The following is a 20,630-nucleotide window of genomic DNA, read 5'->3' as shown; positions in this document are numbered from 1 at the left end:
TACCCATTGTGCGCACGAATGACCTTAAATGTGTTAAACAAAATAAATAAACAATAATCGTTAGTTCAACGACAGATGAACTTAACTTAAATTTTCAACAAGAAGTTAACAGCAAAACTTTAAGTTATGTTACTTTCATTTAAAAAAAAACTCTTGACTGCATACCCGAGCAAAGTACAGCATCAAAATGACAGCAAATTGAAATCAAGTTTTGATATCAACATCAAACTGAAATCATAATTTGATATCAGTTTACGCAATTGACAGATTTGATACCAAATTTTGTTTTCATTTTGCTGTAGATTTTCTCTTCAAAAATGTGTTGTTGCGGGTTTGTTTTCATTGCCTTAGCATAACATCAAATTGAATGCTTGTTTTGTTATCAACAGGAAAAATTGATATCAAATTGAGTTTTCAGTTTGCTCTCACTGATAGCAGAAATAGTTTTCAATATGATGTCACAGGAAGATTTTTTTGCTCAGCGAAATCACAACATCAAATTTAGATTTCAATTTGATCTCAGACTTTGCTCGGGTAATGAAAGCACAATATTATATCAGACTTAAGTCGCTACAATTGAAATCAAAATGAGTTTTCATTATGATAGGAACTGCAAACTTTACTACCGATTTTGCTTTGCTTAGTTAAAAAAATCCGACTTTTCTCTGTTGGCAGTTCATTTGCTGCATATTTGTTTCCAATATTTGAAACTATTCTTTGTACAAAGATTGTATACTGACCAAACTTAAACTTCTGTTCGTACTGTCAGCATTGTACAATCACATATATTTTTCTTTTTACCACTCACCATATCTAGTAGATCGCCCAGACTCTTGCTTTGCTTCGCGTTGCTGGCCGTCAGACACTCATAGCTGCTGGAACAGAAAGAGAAAAGACAAAGAAAGATAAATTTAATTAAAAGTCCCATCCTTATTACTTCCATGTCGCTATAACAATATCGCCGAAGTTTAAGTCCGCTGGCTGCGGTAAGGAAAGAAACGAACGAATCCATACCAACCCGAACCAAGACCGGAAGGAGCAGGAAAATTCTTTCGCTAAACCAAACGAGAGCTACTAATAGCTTTTATGGGCATAATATCATTTTGCTTCAATCGTTCAATTCTTCGGTAGCCCCCTCCCCCAACGCGCCACGCGGAATATTTACACAGTTAGATTCCCTATCTCCTAGGTACCAATGAATGTAAACAGGACAGAAACCGATCGATCGCAGAGTGAAAATCGACTTTAAATGTAATCCAATCTGTACGAGAATAATTTTTCCTGCTTTTCTCTGTTGCCGGCACCTAGCTAGTACGGTCGACGGTACTCTTTTCTTTTTGTTGAAAACGTGAGTAAGCTTTCGATTGGGAATAAAAAGCTGAGAAAAGACCAATAGCAATACCGGCGGGTGGTGACATAAAAAAGAAGGACAATAAAATTCTATTCTCTCTTTGGGAAATGCAATGTGAGGTGGTTCGAATGACTTTCCACTGCCTTGTTGGTTTGTTTGTGTTTGTATGTATTTGCCAATAGATTCGATTTTTACGATCTTGTAGACTGCTTTTCAGTTGACCGTTTAGAATAGAGACAACAATCAGGGGCCGCATTATGCAACTGAGTCGAAACGACCTTTTCATACAAAGATTTCATACGCAAAACGATTCGTTTCAACTTTCCCAATGAGGCTGCAGCTTTAAATGATGTGTAGATGAGGGTGATAAGAATTGAATTGATGAGAAAATGATCAAACGATTTTGGTGTATGATCACAGAAAATAAGTACATACACAGTTGAAACATGAAGCGGCATTAAAAAAGATCAACATTTTTAATGAAAGTTGATGTTCTACGATTTTAATCAATTTGAAAGTGCCCATTAGCATTAGCATTAGCATTAGCAAGGAATCAAAAATATCTCCAAATGACAAAATAACAAGCGATCAACGAACCGAATAATAACGCTATGTCAGAAGTGCAAAGTAATAATGATATAATCTTCACCGTTCTTTTTCATGACAAGCAGCTCGTGCGACCCAACTCATTCGGGGCGGTAGAAGGAAACGAGCAAATTGTTGGCAAGCTGCTTCACGAAGTAAAGCCGAAGATGATACACGTGTGTTAATGGGAATTTTTTTGTTATGTCTTTTCCCGATTCATATCAAGCTATGTCCTCATCCGTGTATATTGCAACAAAGCAGGCAAGCAATATATCATTATCCTTCTACCACTCGGATCGAGCTTTGTTTCAGAGCGAGTTTGTCATGGTAGTCGTAGCAACCGTTTTGTCTGTATCGTTGGTTGCTTTATGTGATTGGATTCGCTGAGCATTAGCATTAGCATTAGCATTAGCATCGAACAAGTTGCACAATATCGTAGGTGGTACGAATTCAAAACTATTAAGAGCTAGACGGATATCTATTACTGGACGGATAGTAAGCAGGAAATAATTACTTTCTCCCAGATAAAAACATATCCCGCTCCAACAGTTAAGGATTGTCCTGGCCACGTCCTTACAAATGGTAGGGATAGGAAAGGTATGTTAGTCCAACATTCACTTAAGAGAGAATCAATTTGAAAGTGCCCATTGTGTCTAAAATCAGAAAAGATAGCATTTTTTGATAAACTTTAAAATCCACATAATTGAAAAATAAAATGCGTTTTTTTGTTAATCAAGATTTCAACATTTTTTTTAAGTGTTGACCGAAATTTGTAATTTATTTTTTGAATGAAGAGGCAATTGCGTCTCCTAAAACTTAGTCTCAGACGTCATTTCGATAAGATAGAAGACGTTTCTTGATAGAAGAAATGCTATGCGTAAATTTAATACATGTGTTTGTGACAGTTTTACTTCCAGGTATATACTAACTCATGCGCATGATATACAGTTTCGTTCAGTTGTTGTTTACTTGTTATGCGTAATGAAGCAATTTTGGGAAATTGTTGTGCAACGATTGTTGAACGCCTGGAATCTTTCGGTGTTAAGCGTAACTTCATTTACAAGACCATCAAATGGTACTTTTTGGTGGACATGAAGAGGTCCGGTCATCCACGTTCGGTACGGACGCAGCGAACCATTAAAACCGTAAGGAAATGAATCCATCGCAAAGAGCAACGTTCATTATGGAAAATGGAATCAGACTTGAACATTAGACTGGAGAAATTAGGCCCTGATTAGCCTCCCAAAACATGAACTCATTTAGTGAGAAACTGACTTGGCACAAACCATTTGAAGTTTATATGGGTACTTCTATGGGAAAACAAAACGTTTTGTTCAGTTTAGTTCAGTTCAGTTTAAACTGTAGAGCGAAGATTTCAAATTTTGCATCAGTCTACTGAACATTTCCTTTGGATCGGGTCACAATATTGTACGACGTGATCCTGGATTCAACGCTTTTAAGAAACGTAAAGCTCATGGTGTTTCCGCATTATCAAAGCAAAAGAGATTGGATAGAGCTAAGGTGATACTATCGCGGCACGCTGGTCACGAGTTCATTTTTTCAGATGAGAAACTGTTTGTCCTGGCGCAGCCTCACAACCCACAAAATGATCGGATGTGGGCAGCAGCTAAGGAAAATATTCCTGCGTCCCAAATAAATGTGTCTTGATTTCAAAGTGGAGCTTCAGCGATGGTTTGGGGCGCAATTTGTAAGCGTGGTAGGCTACCTTTGATTTTTATTGATAAAGAGGTAAAAATCAATGCCGTGTATTATAAAACGGAAGTTTTGGAGATAATTGTTGTCCCAAACCTACGACAGCTCTCTGGAGAAGATCACTATGTGTTTCAGCAAGAAGAAGCGCCAGTTCACACAGCAAATATTGGCTGAATAACCTCCCAGCTTTCCTGATCTGAATCCATTGGTTTTTTTTTCATTTGGTCCTACATGCTATCAAAACTGAAGGATCTCAAAATCTGAAATTTGGATCAGTTCAAGGCAGTTATCCAGAAAATTTGGATGGAAATGCCCCTGGAATCAGTGCATGCTGCCTGTAACGGTTTCGAAAAACGTTTGAGGCTTGTGAAGAAAGTTAAAGGAGGAGTCATTTCGAAACATTTGCTGTAGTTATTCTACATAAAGAGTACTTGCAATAAAATGTATCAAGAAACTCTATGTATAGTGTTTTTGATATTTTAATGTATTTTGAAAGTGTATCCGAACTTATTGATCACGGTGCAGACGCGAGTCAAAAAGGTCGAATTCCAGCAGAAGTTTGACTCATTGCCCCTAGCGAACAATTATGCAAAGTTTCATGGAATTTGGAGAAGGTACGGTCTGATAGATTCTTCTATTGGCGTGGATCTGCTGATTATTCCAAGGATTATGCACCAATATTAATCAGCTGCTAATAATAGTTTACACCATGTTGATAACTGCTGATTGTGAGCGACAGGCTTCCCAGCACTAGTGTGAACTGGGCATATCTGAGGGTCCTAATATAATTTTACACATAGAGGTAACTGGGCACACTTTATCCCGAATCCAATAGAAACCAAGCGATTGTTTCAGCCTCTGCTGGTGAATAGGCGAACCATCAAAAGAGTGATGAGGTGGAAACTTTCACCGTGAAGCATAGGAAGAGGACAATATTTTCACCTTTCCTGATTAGTTTATCCACCTCAGGTGCTTGAAATCATCATCCACGTGGAATATTTTGTTTTCTGTATCGGGTTTGCATTAAATTAAATTGTCCCAGCGGTTATTATCTTCCGGATTTTTAATGTGTGGTAATTTCAGCTGTTAATTAGTTCAGATCTGTAGATAATCGAAAAATAAGACCACTCCCGATGGAAATTTGCAAGTGGTGCAAAAAAATGAACATTATTTTGAGTTTTGAAAATCGTCATTATGATGAAAACAAATGGATTGGATGACATTTCCTCGCAAAATCGGCTAGCGCACTCTACATTGATGGTGCATAAAAAGAGCCTATTGATTCCCCCTGTTTTCTCTAAATCCTGAAAGAAATTTTTTAACTATGTTCCTACAAAGATTCGTCTAGACTCAGGCCAAACCAATCTTTAAAAATGTAATAAACCCTACCTTACATTGGATGTAAGAAAAATTTGTTTTGCGTGCAGAGTTTTTCCGGAGAATCAAAGAGCAAATCATGAAATGAACAGCGAATCGGAAAATCTCACACAGACATAGATTATAAATAATCCCACGAATGATTCCGTATAATCCCAACACAAATCTTAATAGAACTTCCGTAGTACTAAAAGAGAAATTTTGTAGAGTAACAATCTAACAGTGATCCAGAAGAGTCCCAAGAGTGGTTTCAGTGAATCCCGAAGAACAATTCAGTGAATTTCTAATAGCTTGTTAAGCCGCTTTGCCGAAAGCAAGGTACTTCTCTTTGATTTCGATTCTGAGTTATCGCTAGAAGAACTTTATTTGTACACTGGTGCCACTTAGAGAATCTTATCCCAACTAGACTGTTCACTTCTGAATGGGTTTAGTCCATTTGAACAATTTTAATGCAGACAGGACACTTATTTTTGGTCTAGATCCAGAGCTTTTTGTTCTCTGGTGTCACCTAGGTAGTGATCTAATTACTAACTAAACTGTTCACTACGGTTGTTCATTTGAACAACTTTGCTGAAGTCAAGAAATTTAAATCTGGTCTAGATCCTGAGTTATCACTAGAAGAGCTTTATTTGTACACAGCAAAAAAATAATTTTGATATCACGTCAAAGTGGATGCACTACAATCATGTCGAAAATATGGTGTAATATTACTTGCTAAAAAGGACAAAATTATCATTAATACAATGCATGAACTGACATTACGCTGCTTTTACTGCATTTGTTTATTTATGTGATCATAAAAATTACATGACATTTTCGACATGATTGTAGTGCATCCACTTTGATGTGATATCAAAATTATTTTTTTGCTGTGTATGACAATACCTAGTGAGTCGATTAGCAATTAAGCTGGTCACTACTGAAAGGTCTCGTCCATTTAAACAACTTTACCTAATATGTAATTTATATTTGGTCTCGATCCTGAGTTATTACTAGAAGGAATTTATTTGTGCTCTGCTGGCACTTAAGGTTCAATTTACTTTGATGCTTTTTGGAAAATTACAAAAGCATTTTTTTTCGACGCATAATTTCAGATTGCAAAAAGCTCGCACTATTCGATTCCTTTTGATATTTTACACAAAATGACGCGAGCTTTTTGCAATCTAAAATAATGCGTCGAAAAAAATTGCTTTTGTAATTTTCCAAAAAGCATCAAAGTAAATTGAACCTTAAGGGGAAGTTTACCGGCCCGAAAATAAAAAAAAATATTTTAATTTTTCTAAAAATATTGGGAAAAATTATCAAAAGTCCAAGAAAATCAGTTTCTTCCTTATATTTTTTTCAAAAATTAAAGGCAGCCCTACTTTTGCTCAATAAAACAGATGAAATTATCCTTAATAAGTAAAAAAAAATCTCCTTAAAATAGATCGGGTTGCTCCTTAAATGATTGATCAAAATACGTTAAAAATCTTAAAATGCTCAGTAAATATTTAAAGTACGCTCCCTAAAATAGAGAAAACTGTACATTAAGTATTTGAAAATGCTCCTTAGTACGCACCGCTTTGCACCATTTTGAAGTGTAATTGTACCATATATCATCGGAAAAGCTGCTGTAGAAAGGTTAATAAGTACCATGAAATCAGCTGAAATGTTCAGTAAATCATTGTGTGCATTTGTGCAAAAATGCTGAACATTTCAGCTGATTTCATGGTACTTATTAACCTTTCTACAGCAGCTTTTCCGATTATATATGGTACAATTACACTTCAAAATGGTGCAAAGCGGTGCATACTAAGGAGCATTTTCAAATGTTTAATGTACAGTTTTCTCTTTTTTAAGGAGCGTACTTTAAATATTTACTGAGCATTTTAAGATTTTTAACGTATTTTGATCAATCATTTAAGGAGCAACCCGACCTATTTTAAGGAGATTTTTTTTACTTAATAAGGAACATCGTCATTGTTTAATGATTCATTTACCTTTTACCAAAATTAAATGTAAAAATATTTTTTCTATCTCGTTATGAAAAAAATGGACCCTCAGCAAAACCGAAAAGTTGATGTTTTGTGGTTTTTTGTGTTTGCACGTGAATTTTCTGTGAAAAATTAGATTTTTTTTTTTGTAATTGTTGATACTTTTTTTTTCAAATATTTTTAGAAAAATCAAAACGTAATTTTTTTTTTCGGAGCGGTGAACTTCCCCTTAAGGAGTCAATTTTCAGCTAAACTGGTCACTACTGAACGGTCTCGTCCATTTAAACAACTTTGCTGAAGACAGGAAACTTCTATCTGGTCTCAATCCGGAGTTCTCAACTAACTAATGTTTACAATGTAAACGCTTCTCTCATTTCATTTATGCAGCCTCAAGCTGTATTCAAACGTTATAACCCAGGTAACAATTTGATGCTTAACAAGTGTTGTTCAATCGATTTTAATTCAGCCTTAGTTTGAAGAATTGTTATACATAGACCACGTTAACCTTTGTTCAGCTTTTGAGCATCTAAATCTGGTGATTTTAGATAGCCAAAAGCTTAACAGTTATATAAATTATAAACTTTTTAAAGCACTACATATCAGTCTTTTCCAACCTTTGTTCAGCTTTCTCGTTTAACTTAGAAAAAAAAATCAAGGCCGCTTCATATCTTATATATTTTTATGGGACTTATTTTTGTGTGAACTTGAAAGCCGCTTATTAAACCTTTTCCCGATTATCTAATAATCGCTACACAGTTTTTTTCTTGAAGCAGCGTTAAATATTATACAAGCTTTTTTTGTTGGAGGAATTTATTGAGTTTATTTTGCTGTTAAATCCAATTAATCCAAATTAGTTATACGCACACCAACACATTATTTACCCTGCACACCGGAACTTATAATCGAACTAGAGACGACCGCATTGGAAAACCTTGACACTGCCAATATAGCTACGTCAACATTTTGAACTGATGTAAAAAAATCTACATGCCCTTTTGCAATAATATCGCTGAGTAGAGGCTCTATAATAGTGCACATGAACCACTATTCTCGACTAAAGTTACTTCGGCTTTGTAGAGGAGCAGAGTAAAAGCTGCAAAACTACACACGTCTAAAAATAAACCTAGTTGACTGTAAAAATGCTTCCAAAGTAGCGCTAACACAGTTTATTAGTTGAGTACAGGTTGTTTAGTTATTGAAAAAGCACTGTTGATGTTTATGTTCTTCAGCAAGAGTGTCTGGTTGAGTAGAAGCCATCAAATAAGTAATATATTCGCTTTATTAGCTTTGTTTTGCAGCTAAAAGTTGAAAGTTGATTAATATTTGCATAGAAGTGACATTAGCTTTTAGTAGCTGATGTGATTCAGTGCGACTGACAAATTGAATAATGGCTGTGAAAAAGTTGCGTAAACGCTCTTTAAAACTATTTTGATAGTTTCTGCTTGTAGCTGTATCTGCAATTTTTTTTAGCTGCTTTACAGCACAATGCTGGAAAAGTTGGCTTATAAAGCTGAACATGTTAGTTGGGTTGTCACTAGAAGCGCTTTATTTGTATGACGCTAGCTATTGAGTAGATTCTCAACTAAATTGGTTACTACTCAACGGGTCTCGTCCATTTGAACAACTTTGCTGAAGACATGAAACTTCTCTCTGGTTCTGATCCTGAGTTATCAATACTAGAACTTAATTTGTACTCTAGCGCCACCTATCAAACTAATTCTTAACTAAACTATCCACTGCCAGACGGTAATTGCCCAGCTGAACAACTTTGCCGAAGACTGATTCGTTGAATGTGGCGAGGGGGGCGACACATGTAAATCTCAATTCTAGATGCTCAAAAAATCTCACACTAGCGAATAAATCTTCGAAAAATCTTCATACATTTCTCGCATCTACTTATCGCGCATCATCTTTTTGCAGGAAATCTTCAAAATCGTGATAAATCTTCTTTCTATCTACTCAGCGTACGCGCAGCTAGCCACATCAAAACACAATATTTCCTGCATCGTAGATAGAGTCGTCCCCCTCGGAATGTGGTATAGTTCAAGAACCGTAAGAGCAGTTTCACGCTAAATGACAAATCGGAAAACTCGACCATCTCCGATTTGCATGAAACTTTGCATAATTGTGTAATTTTTCGAAGGATGATTCGCTAGTGTGAGATTTTTTGAGCGTCTAACATTAAGATTTAAATGTGTAGCCCCCCTCGGTTATGGGCAATGATTCACATCAAGTATGTTTTGGCGTATGACTTAGCATTTGGCGATCTTGAAGCAAGAATCGATCTTAGTGAATCGATTCATTTTTTTTTGAAAATAATCGTTTCACCGATTTAATCAATCAATTTGAATCGATCTTTTGAATCGATTCATTTTTCAAAATAACACAAAAATGTTTCAAATATAACGGATTATAGGAAATTTGGTGCAGGTTAATGCCAAGTTCAGTCTCAATTTAATATTACGTTACATAAGCTATCTTGTTATGACATTTTACTTATAATAGTCATTTAGTTTGATGATTGATATCATTTAGAAATAAATTGTGTAGTACGTACGCAGTAAAAGTTGTGAGTGTAACATACATATGTACATGATGAGAATATAGTAAATGGCTATTTTGATTTCATTTGATATGTGGAAGTTTTTGCTCAGGATACTTGATTAGGTGAGTGATTTAACAGGCTATAATATTCATTTTATTGGTATTAACTGAACGATATAAAAAACGAAAGATTAACACATGAGTCAATATTATTGTGTCATCTGACATGACACAAAACGATTAGATGGTCGGAGTGTAAAAGCAGGTAAGTACGGAAAGTACTTAATTCAGATATCCCAAAACTCATCCGAGAGGGATCCCAAGAAAGCTAATTGAGCCATGCGTTTTGCATTGAGCCGATATCTGTGTGGTTTCACCAGTTTTAGAGAATAGCCTCTCTGACGGAACACTTGTTACCATTCTTGATAAACAGGATATACTTGGGGATATTCACTACGGATTTTCTCCCATGGTTGAAAAGGATCAACAGAATGTCCGAAAACAGGCTGATGCAAGAAATTTTGTAATTCTGCCGATATGCCCCCATGGCGATCCAGTTCTGACATAGCAGAGGACTGATGAACCTGAAATATGTCATAAGAAGTGAATGTTTCTACTGAACTGTCACACTGATTGTTTGCAGAATCCATGTTCAAGGCAAGTGATGTGCAAAAGCGAAGACAAAAAAAAAAATCAAATGCAAATTCACTGAATTTTTTTTTGGATCGAAATAAAAATCGAATGATTCGATTCAAAAAATCTATTAATCGAACCAAAAGAATCGATCTTTTGTGTTTCGATTCTAGATTGCCCATTGCTAGAACGACTATACATCTTTCTTCACTATACTGGGGGTCACATTACGAGAACTTCACTATACTGGGGGTCACATTATTGAGAAATATGTCATGCGATATCAAATTCGACAAAGAATTTATCTAGCAATTTTAGGGTGTATAGTAAAAATAGTGAAAATAGTTAAACAGTTAATCATGTTTTGTTGTTTTTGACATCATCCACATCCAGAGGGCCAGTCACTTCGAATGTATGGGAATGGTAGGAAACCATTTGGAAATGCATGAGAATTTTCAGATTTTATTCATTATCGTCTTTATGGGCAGTTTTAGATGCACAAAAATTGCACGAGTACATTACTATGGTGATAAGGTAAACACTCGTTTATTTGTTTCCTTCTGTGAAAGCATGTTTAGTCACAAATCGTGGATTTTCTGATATTCTCCATACTGCAAAAATGATTTTCCTACCACTGAAGGGGCGACATCTCTCGGATCTTCAGTATAGCTACTACTCAAATCATATAATTAATTAAGAAATTTAACGAACAAAATAGGAATATCTTGTAAAATAAGCAGAAGAGCGGACGGATAGGTTGAATCTATATTCTCTCGCACGGACGGGCATCACTTTCCAGCTCATGCACAAATTTGCCTTCCACAGGACTTTCTGGCAAGATGGTCGATCTGATCGGAGCTCGATGAAAACTGATTAGGCAAGAATAGTTGTAGAGGAAGAGCTGCCGAAATGTTCGTCCACAAAAGGGTCTGCCAAAACGCTTCCACCATCAGTTGCTGCCAGTCGAGCTGGTTGGAGCTAGCAGATAACGTCAGAGTAGAGCAGCGAAGAGGGATCTGCACACTACACCGTGTAGTGTCTGGCCCGATGGATTTGCGTAGGTATTTAAGATGCAACTATAGCTAGTTTACTTACTCTCTCATGCCACGGCAAATACCGTCCGACCCTAAGTCTGTATCTAAAACATCTGCCCTGGGCGTTATTAAAGCGTTCGATAATGTCTGGCACGATGGCCTAGTCTATAATACGGTCTTCCAATCTTCCGTGTGAAGATCATAAAAAATATCTCTCGGACAAGACATTCCGAGTCTCTCTGAATGGCATCACATCGGATGCCTTCAACGTCGGTGCAGGTGTTCCACACGGAAGCATCCTTGGATCCATCTTGTCCAACCTGTTCACGTCGACTCTCCCTGATGGTGGATCGTTGTCCCTGTTTGCAGATGGGCAGGGTAGTTTCATCGGAGCTCTGACCTCCAAACTTCAGAAAGGACTGGATATCCTGTCTGATTATTTCAACAGCTGGAAGATCAGTATAAACGTGGTGACGACCCAGGTAATCATCTTTCCTCATTTCAAATCTCCCAGACTTGTTCCGTCCGAGAATAATAAGATAAAATTGAACGGCACAATTGGAATGGTCTACCTTGGGCTTACACTCGGCAGCAGGCTGCTTTTCAGGGAACACGTTGACAAAACGAAAACCAAATGCAACATCCTGATGAGATCCCTGTATCCGCTCATCAACAGGAGATCCGCTCTGTCACTGAAAAACAAGCTTGTTGTCTACAAGCAAATCATCTTTCCTGTAATCGGTACGTACGGTATGCCAATCTGGGAGAGTTACGCCAAATGCCAGCACCTTAAACTCCAAAGGATCCAGAACATGATCCTTATGATGATCCTCCGAAATTCTGAGGTTCACCGCCTGGGTGGTCTTCAGTCTCTGGAAGAGCGAAGAACGGTCTTCTTGAAATGGTTCGAAGACACCTGTCTGAGATCAGATCTTCCGATAATACGTGATCTAGCACGTTAGGTTAAGTTATACTCTTAGTTAGGTAGGCTATCACATTTTTTAATTAAAACGAAACACACCGCAAGGGGTATTCTGCAAACTAGATTAAAAATACGAATATTAAATTAGAATATCCAATGAAACAAAGATGAAGAGCCAGGTAGGCTAATCAATTGAAATGTTAAATCATTCTACAATCATAATCAACAGGAATAAACGTAATTTAACTACTTACTACTACTACACTACACTGCACGGTGTAGTGAGAAGAGCTCTTCGTTGTTCCAATATGCTTCTGCGCTAGTGGATTTGGATGACTCGTTAATAGCGTGATAGTGTATAGTGGAACAAGTTGGAGCTCGGAGATAACATTTAACACAGGGAGAGGAAGAGTAACGGAAATCTTCATCCATACACCACGGCTGTCAAATCGCTTCAACTTATTCAGCCAGACAGTTCAGCTGGTCGAAACCATGAGGCATTACTTCGGAAGACCAGTGAATCAGGAAATCGGGAAAAAACCGGGAATTTGAAGTCACAGGGAAAAACCTGTGATCTTCGATGGCAAATCAAAAAAATTTACTTCGTCCTTTTCTCAAGAAAAATAAGATCTTTGAAGTTGAAAACATTTCAAGACCTTTGGACTGTTCTAGATTTTCAGGATGCAGTCACTGAAGAACAATTACTAGAATTAAAAAAAAAAACAATTCCTAAGCAACTTTGAGCAGAGTTTAGACTGAATTCTAGAGATGAACTCAAAGAATGTTTTGACTAGAATTACAGGTCAATTATGTGATTTCAGACTATTTTTTGTAAGTTGCTCTGTGGAAAAATGAATGGTGATTTTAAAGAGGATTACCGGATCCGTGGAAAATGCCTAGGAAATCGAATTTGGAGAGTACAATTCCAGAGGTATTATACGAAGAGTTTTAAGGAAATTCCGATGATAATTTCAGGGGCATCTCGAAAATAATTTCTAGGTAATTTTAAGGTGAGTTCCAAGTTCATCAGAAGAATTTGGATGAGAACCTCAAGGTTATTCTTAGTGATAATTTAAGATAATTCTGATGTGAATTGCATTTGAGTCATGAAACGAAGAAGAATTCATGCAAATTTAAATAAAAATGGAAGGATGGATCGGTGAATTCTTTGAAAAATATTTAATTTCGAAGAGAATCTCTGAATGAATTTCTTTATTTTTCTGGAGTGCTCTGCATAGAATTTTTGGACTGCTTTAAATAAAAGGAACCCCATAGAGAATCTCAAATATATTTTAGAAGAATTCTGAAAAGAACTCTGTAAAGGGAAAAGATTTTATAGGAATTGCTTGTAAGCAATCACATCAAATTCTGTTAAGTTTGAAGCAAATTTTCAAAGATAAATTTTAAAGACTTCGAACACAGAGCCAAATTCAATATCCAGAAAAAATACTGCTGTCTTAGAATGCCACATATGATCTCTTCGGCTCAATCGCATTTGTTTTATCCTTTTTTTTTTCATGATTTGTTTTCCGATCGATCAACGGCTTTACTTCCCTTCCGAAGAAAGGAGTGATCAGAGATGTTATGATTTTATGGGATTGAACCCAGGCCCTTTGTGGTGAGTGGCAATCACGCTTACCACTGGCACCGCTGTTTATGTTTAAATTACATGTGTATCGCACAACCGGGAAAATGTACAAAGTTCCGGAGAAAAACCGGTAAGTGGACCATTAAGTCAAGGCTATTTTTCACACAGATGGCGATGTTCCATTGGTAGTAAGAAATACAAATCCCCATATAGAAATTTTCAGAAGTGGAAATAAGAAGCTTTTGATGCATTTCCAGGTCTCAAAAAAATGACGACAACCTAAAGAAAACATTCGTGGACTTTGACGTTAAGTTTTTCCTGGAAATTATTGTTAAACAAGCTACAATTAAATAAAAAAAGTTTTTTGCCCATATCCGTCCCCAAAGAGCAAAAAAAAAAAATCAAAATTGAGAAAAAATTCTCTCTTACGAGCTCATTCTCTCAACATGCCATGTATTCTGATGCCACTCGATTTGTGATTGTACTCTCACAGACTACAAAATAGAGTACCTGACACGTCTGGTACGTTTTAATATGCATTTAGATTAACATACGAAGTCCCTACGTTTTTACATAAAACACACAAAAGAAACTTTCTGTCCCACTTCATTTATGAAAAAATAGCGGGACTTAGAAAGTACACACTTAGAAATAACTAATTTCACACGTGACGGACTCCATCTTTGACGTAAAGGATCAGACGTAAACCAATATTTCATGTAAAATTAAGTGCTCCAAGACTGAAAAGCTAGTTACTCGACGAAAAGTACGTTTGATTGAGTTGAATTACGCGTCTTTTATGAATCAATTTTATGTCAAAATTGACGCTCGTATATGTCTTAGAGCACCTAAATTTACATGTTTTTTTTTCTAAGTGTGCAGTTTTTGTGCATAATATGTAAAAAAGGTAACACTTCGTATGATAATCTAAATGACGAGTGTACCCCATTAGACATACGGACGTTAGGCATTATATAAGTTAGGCATAATGGACGTTAGGCATTATGGCCGTTAGGCATAATGGCCGTTAGGCATAAAATACCTTGCTGCTGTGCAACTCTAGAAACCTGTTTCGAGCATGGTAAGCAATGCTTAAATTAGGCTTAGCGTTGAATAAAAGATGATACAAGTTATACAACTATTTAATAAGCACAGTTTGGAATCCATTATTTATCATATCATAAGTGGCGTAGCTACATATTTACATCTTAATTTTGTCTCAATAAATCAACTTTTTTTGTATTACCATTGCATTGTTTTAATATAACTGATGAGTTTTCTAAAGATTGGTACTCAATTAGCTGGTGTATATTAGAAAAAAAATTGCGGCAGATCTTAGAATGTCAGTGGTCCCTTTACGATGTCAATGTCATTTGCGTACTGCTATTGAGGCGAATGACATTGATATTCTAACTGTGTGAACTGATACTGACATCAGGTGGCTAGTGAAATTCAGCATTTTGTAGGTATTGATATTGATATTTTGCAGCACTGTTGACAAGGCAACAAAGAACTTCTCGAGCATCTATTGCCTCAATTCACTGCACTGTTCCCTAGTGCGATCCATTCTGGAATACTGTTCTGTGGTCTGGAGTCCAAACTACAACAATGGTGCTGAGAGAGTTGAGTCCGTTCCGCGATGTTTTCTTCGATTTGCTCTGAGAAAGATACCTTGGAGAGATCCGTTTCACTTGCCTAGCTAGTCGCTGCCAGTTGTTCGATATGGAGCCTCTCCGAACTAGAAAAGATACGTACTTCAAGGGCCCTGCTCATCGCGGGCACATTACATGGCAGAATCTTTGAGCAACTTAACATCATCGTCCAACCCCGAATGCTGCGTAACAACGTTATGCTGAGATTGTCACTTCGTTGCACAAACTACGGCATGAACGGTGTTGTAGGTGGGCTGCAGCGATTGTTCAATCGAGTCTCTTCGATATTTGATTTCAAGCTGCTACGACAGCTGCTACGGAGACGTTTCTCTTAATTGTTTCTAGCTATGTGAACCGTAAATGATTGTGTGTATCAGTGTTTAAAATTCCGAATACGATACCTCCGGTAAAATGTGTAACGGGAAACTTGTAATGTATGAAAAATCAGAACTCTGCAAATAATCTATAGATTTTTAATCCGCACAAATCTTTAAAGTATAAAGTTTCATATGGCGCTGATAGATATGAAATTTGTCAATAAATGGCTGAGCTATGATTTATCAAACATTGCAAGTTTGCCGTTGCACATTTTACCGAAGGCATTGTGTTCCGAGTGCTAATTTATGTTGTTTTGTTAATTTGTTTATTTTGACTCAATGTAGTCCCGAGTCTGATGAAGTTGGAAAAAATTAATAAAATAAGGGGATTTTAGGAAAACTTCCAGTAGATTTGTGGAACATGTCCAGAACTCATAGGAATTAATTTCAGAAGACACAAGGTAGTACAAGTATTATGATTTTACCGGGCATTTCCAATGGGCAGGTCATTTGTCAGCCGTTGGAATCAGCCACTTCGAGACAATTGAAGACACAGAACAAACATCCTCCCAACGAAGTCACTTGTATGTGTGCTCAAACGTGCCAACATCTAAATACCCCGAAGCCAGCACAGAGTGTTCGGACTTCATGTTGTAATTCCTTCATGGCACTGACACCAAAAATTGTTTTCCACATTCTGTTTGTTTTTCCCAGTAGCCGATGGGCCTTGGAGCAAAGAGCAATGGGAGAAGTGAGATTCAATTTCAATTAACCCACCACGATTGGATGTCGAATCGAATCGAACACCAAATAGAGGGATAGGGTTATTGAATTTTCGGCGGCACCGGTGAAAAGAGCACAACCATGTAGGACAAATTTTACTCACCATTGTCGATTGTCTTTAATTTGTATAGGGAATTGGGATCAAAACAGAGAAAGCTTTTAAAATGTTAATTGAAAAAATGTGCTATGTGTTCAATCTCCAATCAATATTTTCACATAAATGTAAGCACACCCACCTGGCAAAGGCAAACAATCGCTACAAAAGCCCCCAATTAAAGGTAGAAATAGAAAAAAGAAATCCTGTAACAATTTCGGCAGTGACTCAAGGGCATGCCCACTGAATTCCCGTTTCTCGACTTTTCGAGTGGTTATTATTATAGCTTCGCCAGATTGCTCCCATTCTGAAATCACTTTTCCTCCCGAAGTAATGGCCATAATAATGCCCGGTGCATCGACCAAAAGGACCGGAACATGTTGACAGCAGTGAGCAGCAGTTATGTGGCTAGAGTGGTGGAAGCAAACAGCAAAAAATCAACATCCACAGCGGGAGAATATGAGCAACGGGGCGAATAATTGGGCTGCCCTTTTCCATCACGTGGTTCCTAGCGAAATGTATAAAAAGCATTCTGCAGCGAACACTTCAGCTGTGCCTGCTACAAGTGGGGGAGGAAAAGTCGCGACTCTACCATCACCCCAACTGAGTGGTTTTTCATGGAGAGCATGAAACAAATGGAGGATTTTTAATGCAACAGCAATGAGGCTGCTTGGTAAATGAAAATTATGTCTCTTCATTGTTTTGGCGGACAAAGAATGTGAATCTACTTTTCTGTACGCAACAGTACTCGCGGAAATGACAAGTTACTGTAACAATTGCGCAAGTTTTTCCTTTTATGAGAGTTGTTTTGTTTATAATGCCTCATGGTGCAGAATGAAACAGATAATCATTTGAGCCTTGATTGTGTTGAAGCATTACTTCCTGGAGCAAAAAGCTAGTGGGCAAAGAAATTACATTTCCCAAGGGAGTGGTTTTACCTTGGTCGATACAAGCACGTGGAATGTGCTAATGTGTGATGATAATGCACAAAATCACACCTGACGACGACGACAACTCTTCTATACCACCGGCAAAGCCAGACGGATTTCAAGGAATTATTTACGCTTCGACTGGAATAATACGAATTAAACTTCCGTGATGCGGACGTGGATGAAGATCCGGAGGTCACGAGACGGTCGACTCCTGAGCACAACATCAACCAGGAGGTGTCAGAGCTCAACACCACCCACCACAATGCGAACCTATTTACCTGGCAGTCGGCGATGGAGCAACTGGTGCCGCCAATACTTATTCCACAGACGAGTCAACCAACAAGCACATAGCCATATATTATAAGTAGGTAGGTCGGTAGGTACTTACTCAACCCGGCTTGTGATAATCATATCAACGCAAACGAGTAAAACTCAAGTGGTGCCCGTACACCTACACAATAGCTTATCGTTATCGGGTGGCTGCTTGAGCGACGATGCTATGGTTGAAATGGATCAATTATACTAATTAAATTAGCATGAACGTGGGTGGTAGGAATTGTTTCCGCTCTTTAGCAGGACAGGACTGGATGACTTCTTACGCAACTGGGTGGGCTTTAAGAGCTTGCTTTATGAGCAGGATTTCAGTAGAAAGTGCTACGAAGTACACTGCCAAAGTAGCCAAAAATTTCGATTAAAGGGTATTTTATGGCTTAAACAGCTTGGTTGCAGATGGTTTATAGGATTCTTAGCATCTTTATGTTTAAGTCGTTATGCGAACTTTAACCGTAACATAATTGTATAGAATTTTAAGCAGCTTCTAAAGGATCTTGTGAGTGAAGCCAGAAGTAGACATCAATCGCACTGTCAAGTGGGGGTACCTATGAGCAAAGTGAATAAACAGTGTTTGTTCCCAGAGTCGGTGGACTGAAATTATTGCATTCATTGCAGAAAATATTTTAGTAATTTTTAACGAAAAAACATTTTTTCTTTTAATTTAGTGCATTTTGGTTATAACATAGAGGTAGCTCTAAGACTAAAGGGCGAACACGAAATTATTGCGACACCGAAAATGTCATGCCAATTTTCTTATAATGTTTAGAATCAAACCAAAATTTTAGGGTAGTTTTATACATATATTTACTTCAAAAATCAAAAGAAATGTTAATCGATGGAGCCTTGAGTGTAAAATTGAACGCATTTTCGCTTGATGCCCTCCATCAAAGTCTTTACAGTGTCATCCGGTACCAGTTTCTCAGTTTTTTTTTCCATTTTCTTAACATGTCCTTCTCGTCTTTGACTGTCTTCTTGCTCTTCCGAAGTTCCCGCTTCATCATTGCCCAGTACTGCTCCACCGGGCGCAGCCCCGGACAGTTTGGCGGATTCATGTCCTTTGGAACAAAATGGACAGAATTGGCCTCATACCACTCCAGGATACTTTTAGAATAGTGGCATGATGCCAAATCTGGCCAAAATAGCGGAGCTTCGTCGTGCTGCAGGAAGAACGGCAAAAGGCGCTTCTCGAGGCACTCAGATTTGTAGATCTCGCCATTTACTGTGCCCTTTGTCACGAAAGGCTCACTCCTCAGTCCGCAAGAGCAGATGGCCTGCCAAATGAGATATTTGGAGGTGAACTTCGACATTTTCTTCTTCTTAAATTTGTCGTCCACATCGAACTTGCTCTTGCCCATGAAAAACTCCAACCCCGGAATTTGCTTAAAATCGGCTTTTATATACGTTTCGTCGTCCATCACACAGCAGCCATATTTTGTCAGCATCTTCTCGTAGAGCTTCCGTGCCCGAGTTTTAGCCGTCGATTGTTGCCGCTCATCGCGGTTTGGGAAGTTCTGTACCTTGTATGTATGTAGTCCAGCTCTCTTCTTTTCATTCTGGACGTAGCTCTGCGACATGCCGATCTTTTTAGCCAAATCACGGCTTGAGACGTTGGGATTTGCTTTAATCATCCGCTTCACCTTTCCCTCCGTCTTTTTGTTCTCCGGTCCCGGTTTTCTTCCAGCTCCTTTGCCGTGGTCCAACGTCAACCGCTCCTGGAACCGCTTCAACACTCTGGAGACGGTTGAATGGTGAATGTTCAACATTTTTCTCAACTGCCGGTGCGACAGGTCAGGAAATGCCAGGTGTTTGGAAAGAATTTGTTCTCTCAACTCGCGATGGTTCACCTCCATTTTCGTTGAATCGAAAAACACGACTTCGATATGGTAAAAAAGTTATGCCCTGTTGAATGTGTCGCAATAATTTCGTGTTCGCCCTTTAGAAGGTCCCGAAGAAACGAACTCAACTTTTTGGCTCAGCTCTAGTACTATCTTCGGTCCCAAGCTAATCGATGCACCCCTCGAAACAAAGGAAAATCCACGAACCCCTCATTTTATCTATCAAACTTTCATAGCGAATAAAACAAACATAGTGTAGTACTAGAATTTCGACTAGAATGGGGCACGTTAGTCGATTTAATTGGGACCAATAGGCTAGTCCACTGAGCCAATTTAAAATCGTTAGTTTCGTATTGATTGTTGGTTATAAGAAGCACGTATTTGAAATTGTTTCAGGTATTAAAAAAAAATTTAACTCCCAGTAGATTCGTTGCCGACATGCATTTTTTCACTTTTGAATGAAAGTCATCCGATGCTTATACTTAAAATGTGATTGCAGTTTACTCTGATGAAAAATCAATCACAAACAGAGCTGCTTGTTCTCAACATTTTATCTTTGAGGGACTCTTATTATTGTGCTTGTCGAGAATTTCTAGCATTTTCTGATTTTACCTTTCTATCAAAGAGAAAGACGATTATACATCAAAAAAGGCTGCCAGAAATATGCTTTTATAGACCTTTTTGATGTTTAATCGTCTTTCTCTATCTAGCACACATGGATGAATGCACGGTTTGTTTTCCCACTAATCTGTTTCCCTCTTGCTCGTACTCGTTCGATTTAAATGGTGCAGTAGTGTGCGCCGATTAAACGTCAAAAAGCTCTATTACGCTGATGGGGTTACTAGAAGTGCAAATTAAACATGAACCCCGTCAATATGCATAAAGTGTCGTTCGGGGGTCCACGGCATAGAGCTCATTCCGAAGGAAACTTCGCATCACTGAAACAGCGCCTCTTTTATTTATG

The 20,630-nt window shown here is 37.8% G+C and overlaps 1 protein-coding gene across 5 annotated transcripts in view; it reads right to left on the bottom strand.

Annotated features, from left to right (window-relative positions):
- LOC135704038 (breast cancer anti-estrogen resistance protein 3 homolog) overlaps window positions 1–20,630 on the bottom strand; it is a 185,225-nt gene that overhangs the window by 38,265 nt on the left and 126,330 nt on the right. For 3 of the 5 annotated variants that reach the window (XM_065225450.1, XM_065225449.1, XM_065225447.1), the window contains one exon: window positions 809–875. In XM_065225450.1, coding sequence (XP_065081522.1) covers window positions 809–875 — 67 coding nt within the window. The remainder of the gene's footprint in view (window positions 1–808; window positions 876–20,630) is intronic. The other 2 variants (XM_065225448.1, XM_065225451.1) reach the window with 1 other exon arrangement.

The sequence above is a fragment of the Ochlerotatus camptorhynchus genome, unplaced genomic scaffold (assembly GCF_037179485.1).
Source record: "Ochlerotatus camptorhynchus isolate MF236.1 unplaced genomic scaffold, CSIRO-AGI_Acam_v1.1 ptg000229l, whole genome shotgun sequence".
Classification (NCBI taxonomy): domain Eukaryota; kingdom Metazoa; phylum Arthropoda; class Insecta; order Diptera; family Culicidae; genus Ochlerotatus; species Ochlerotatus camptorhynchus.
The sequence above is the reverse complement of the archived record's forward strand: the minus strand, read 5'-3'. Positions and strand labels throughout refer to the sequence as shown.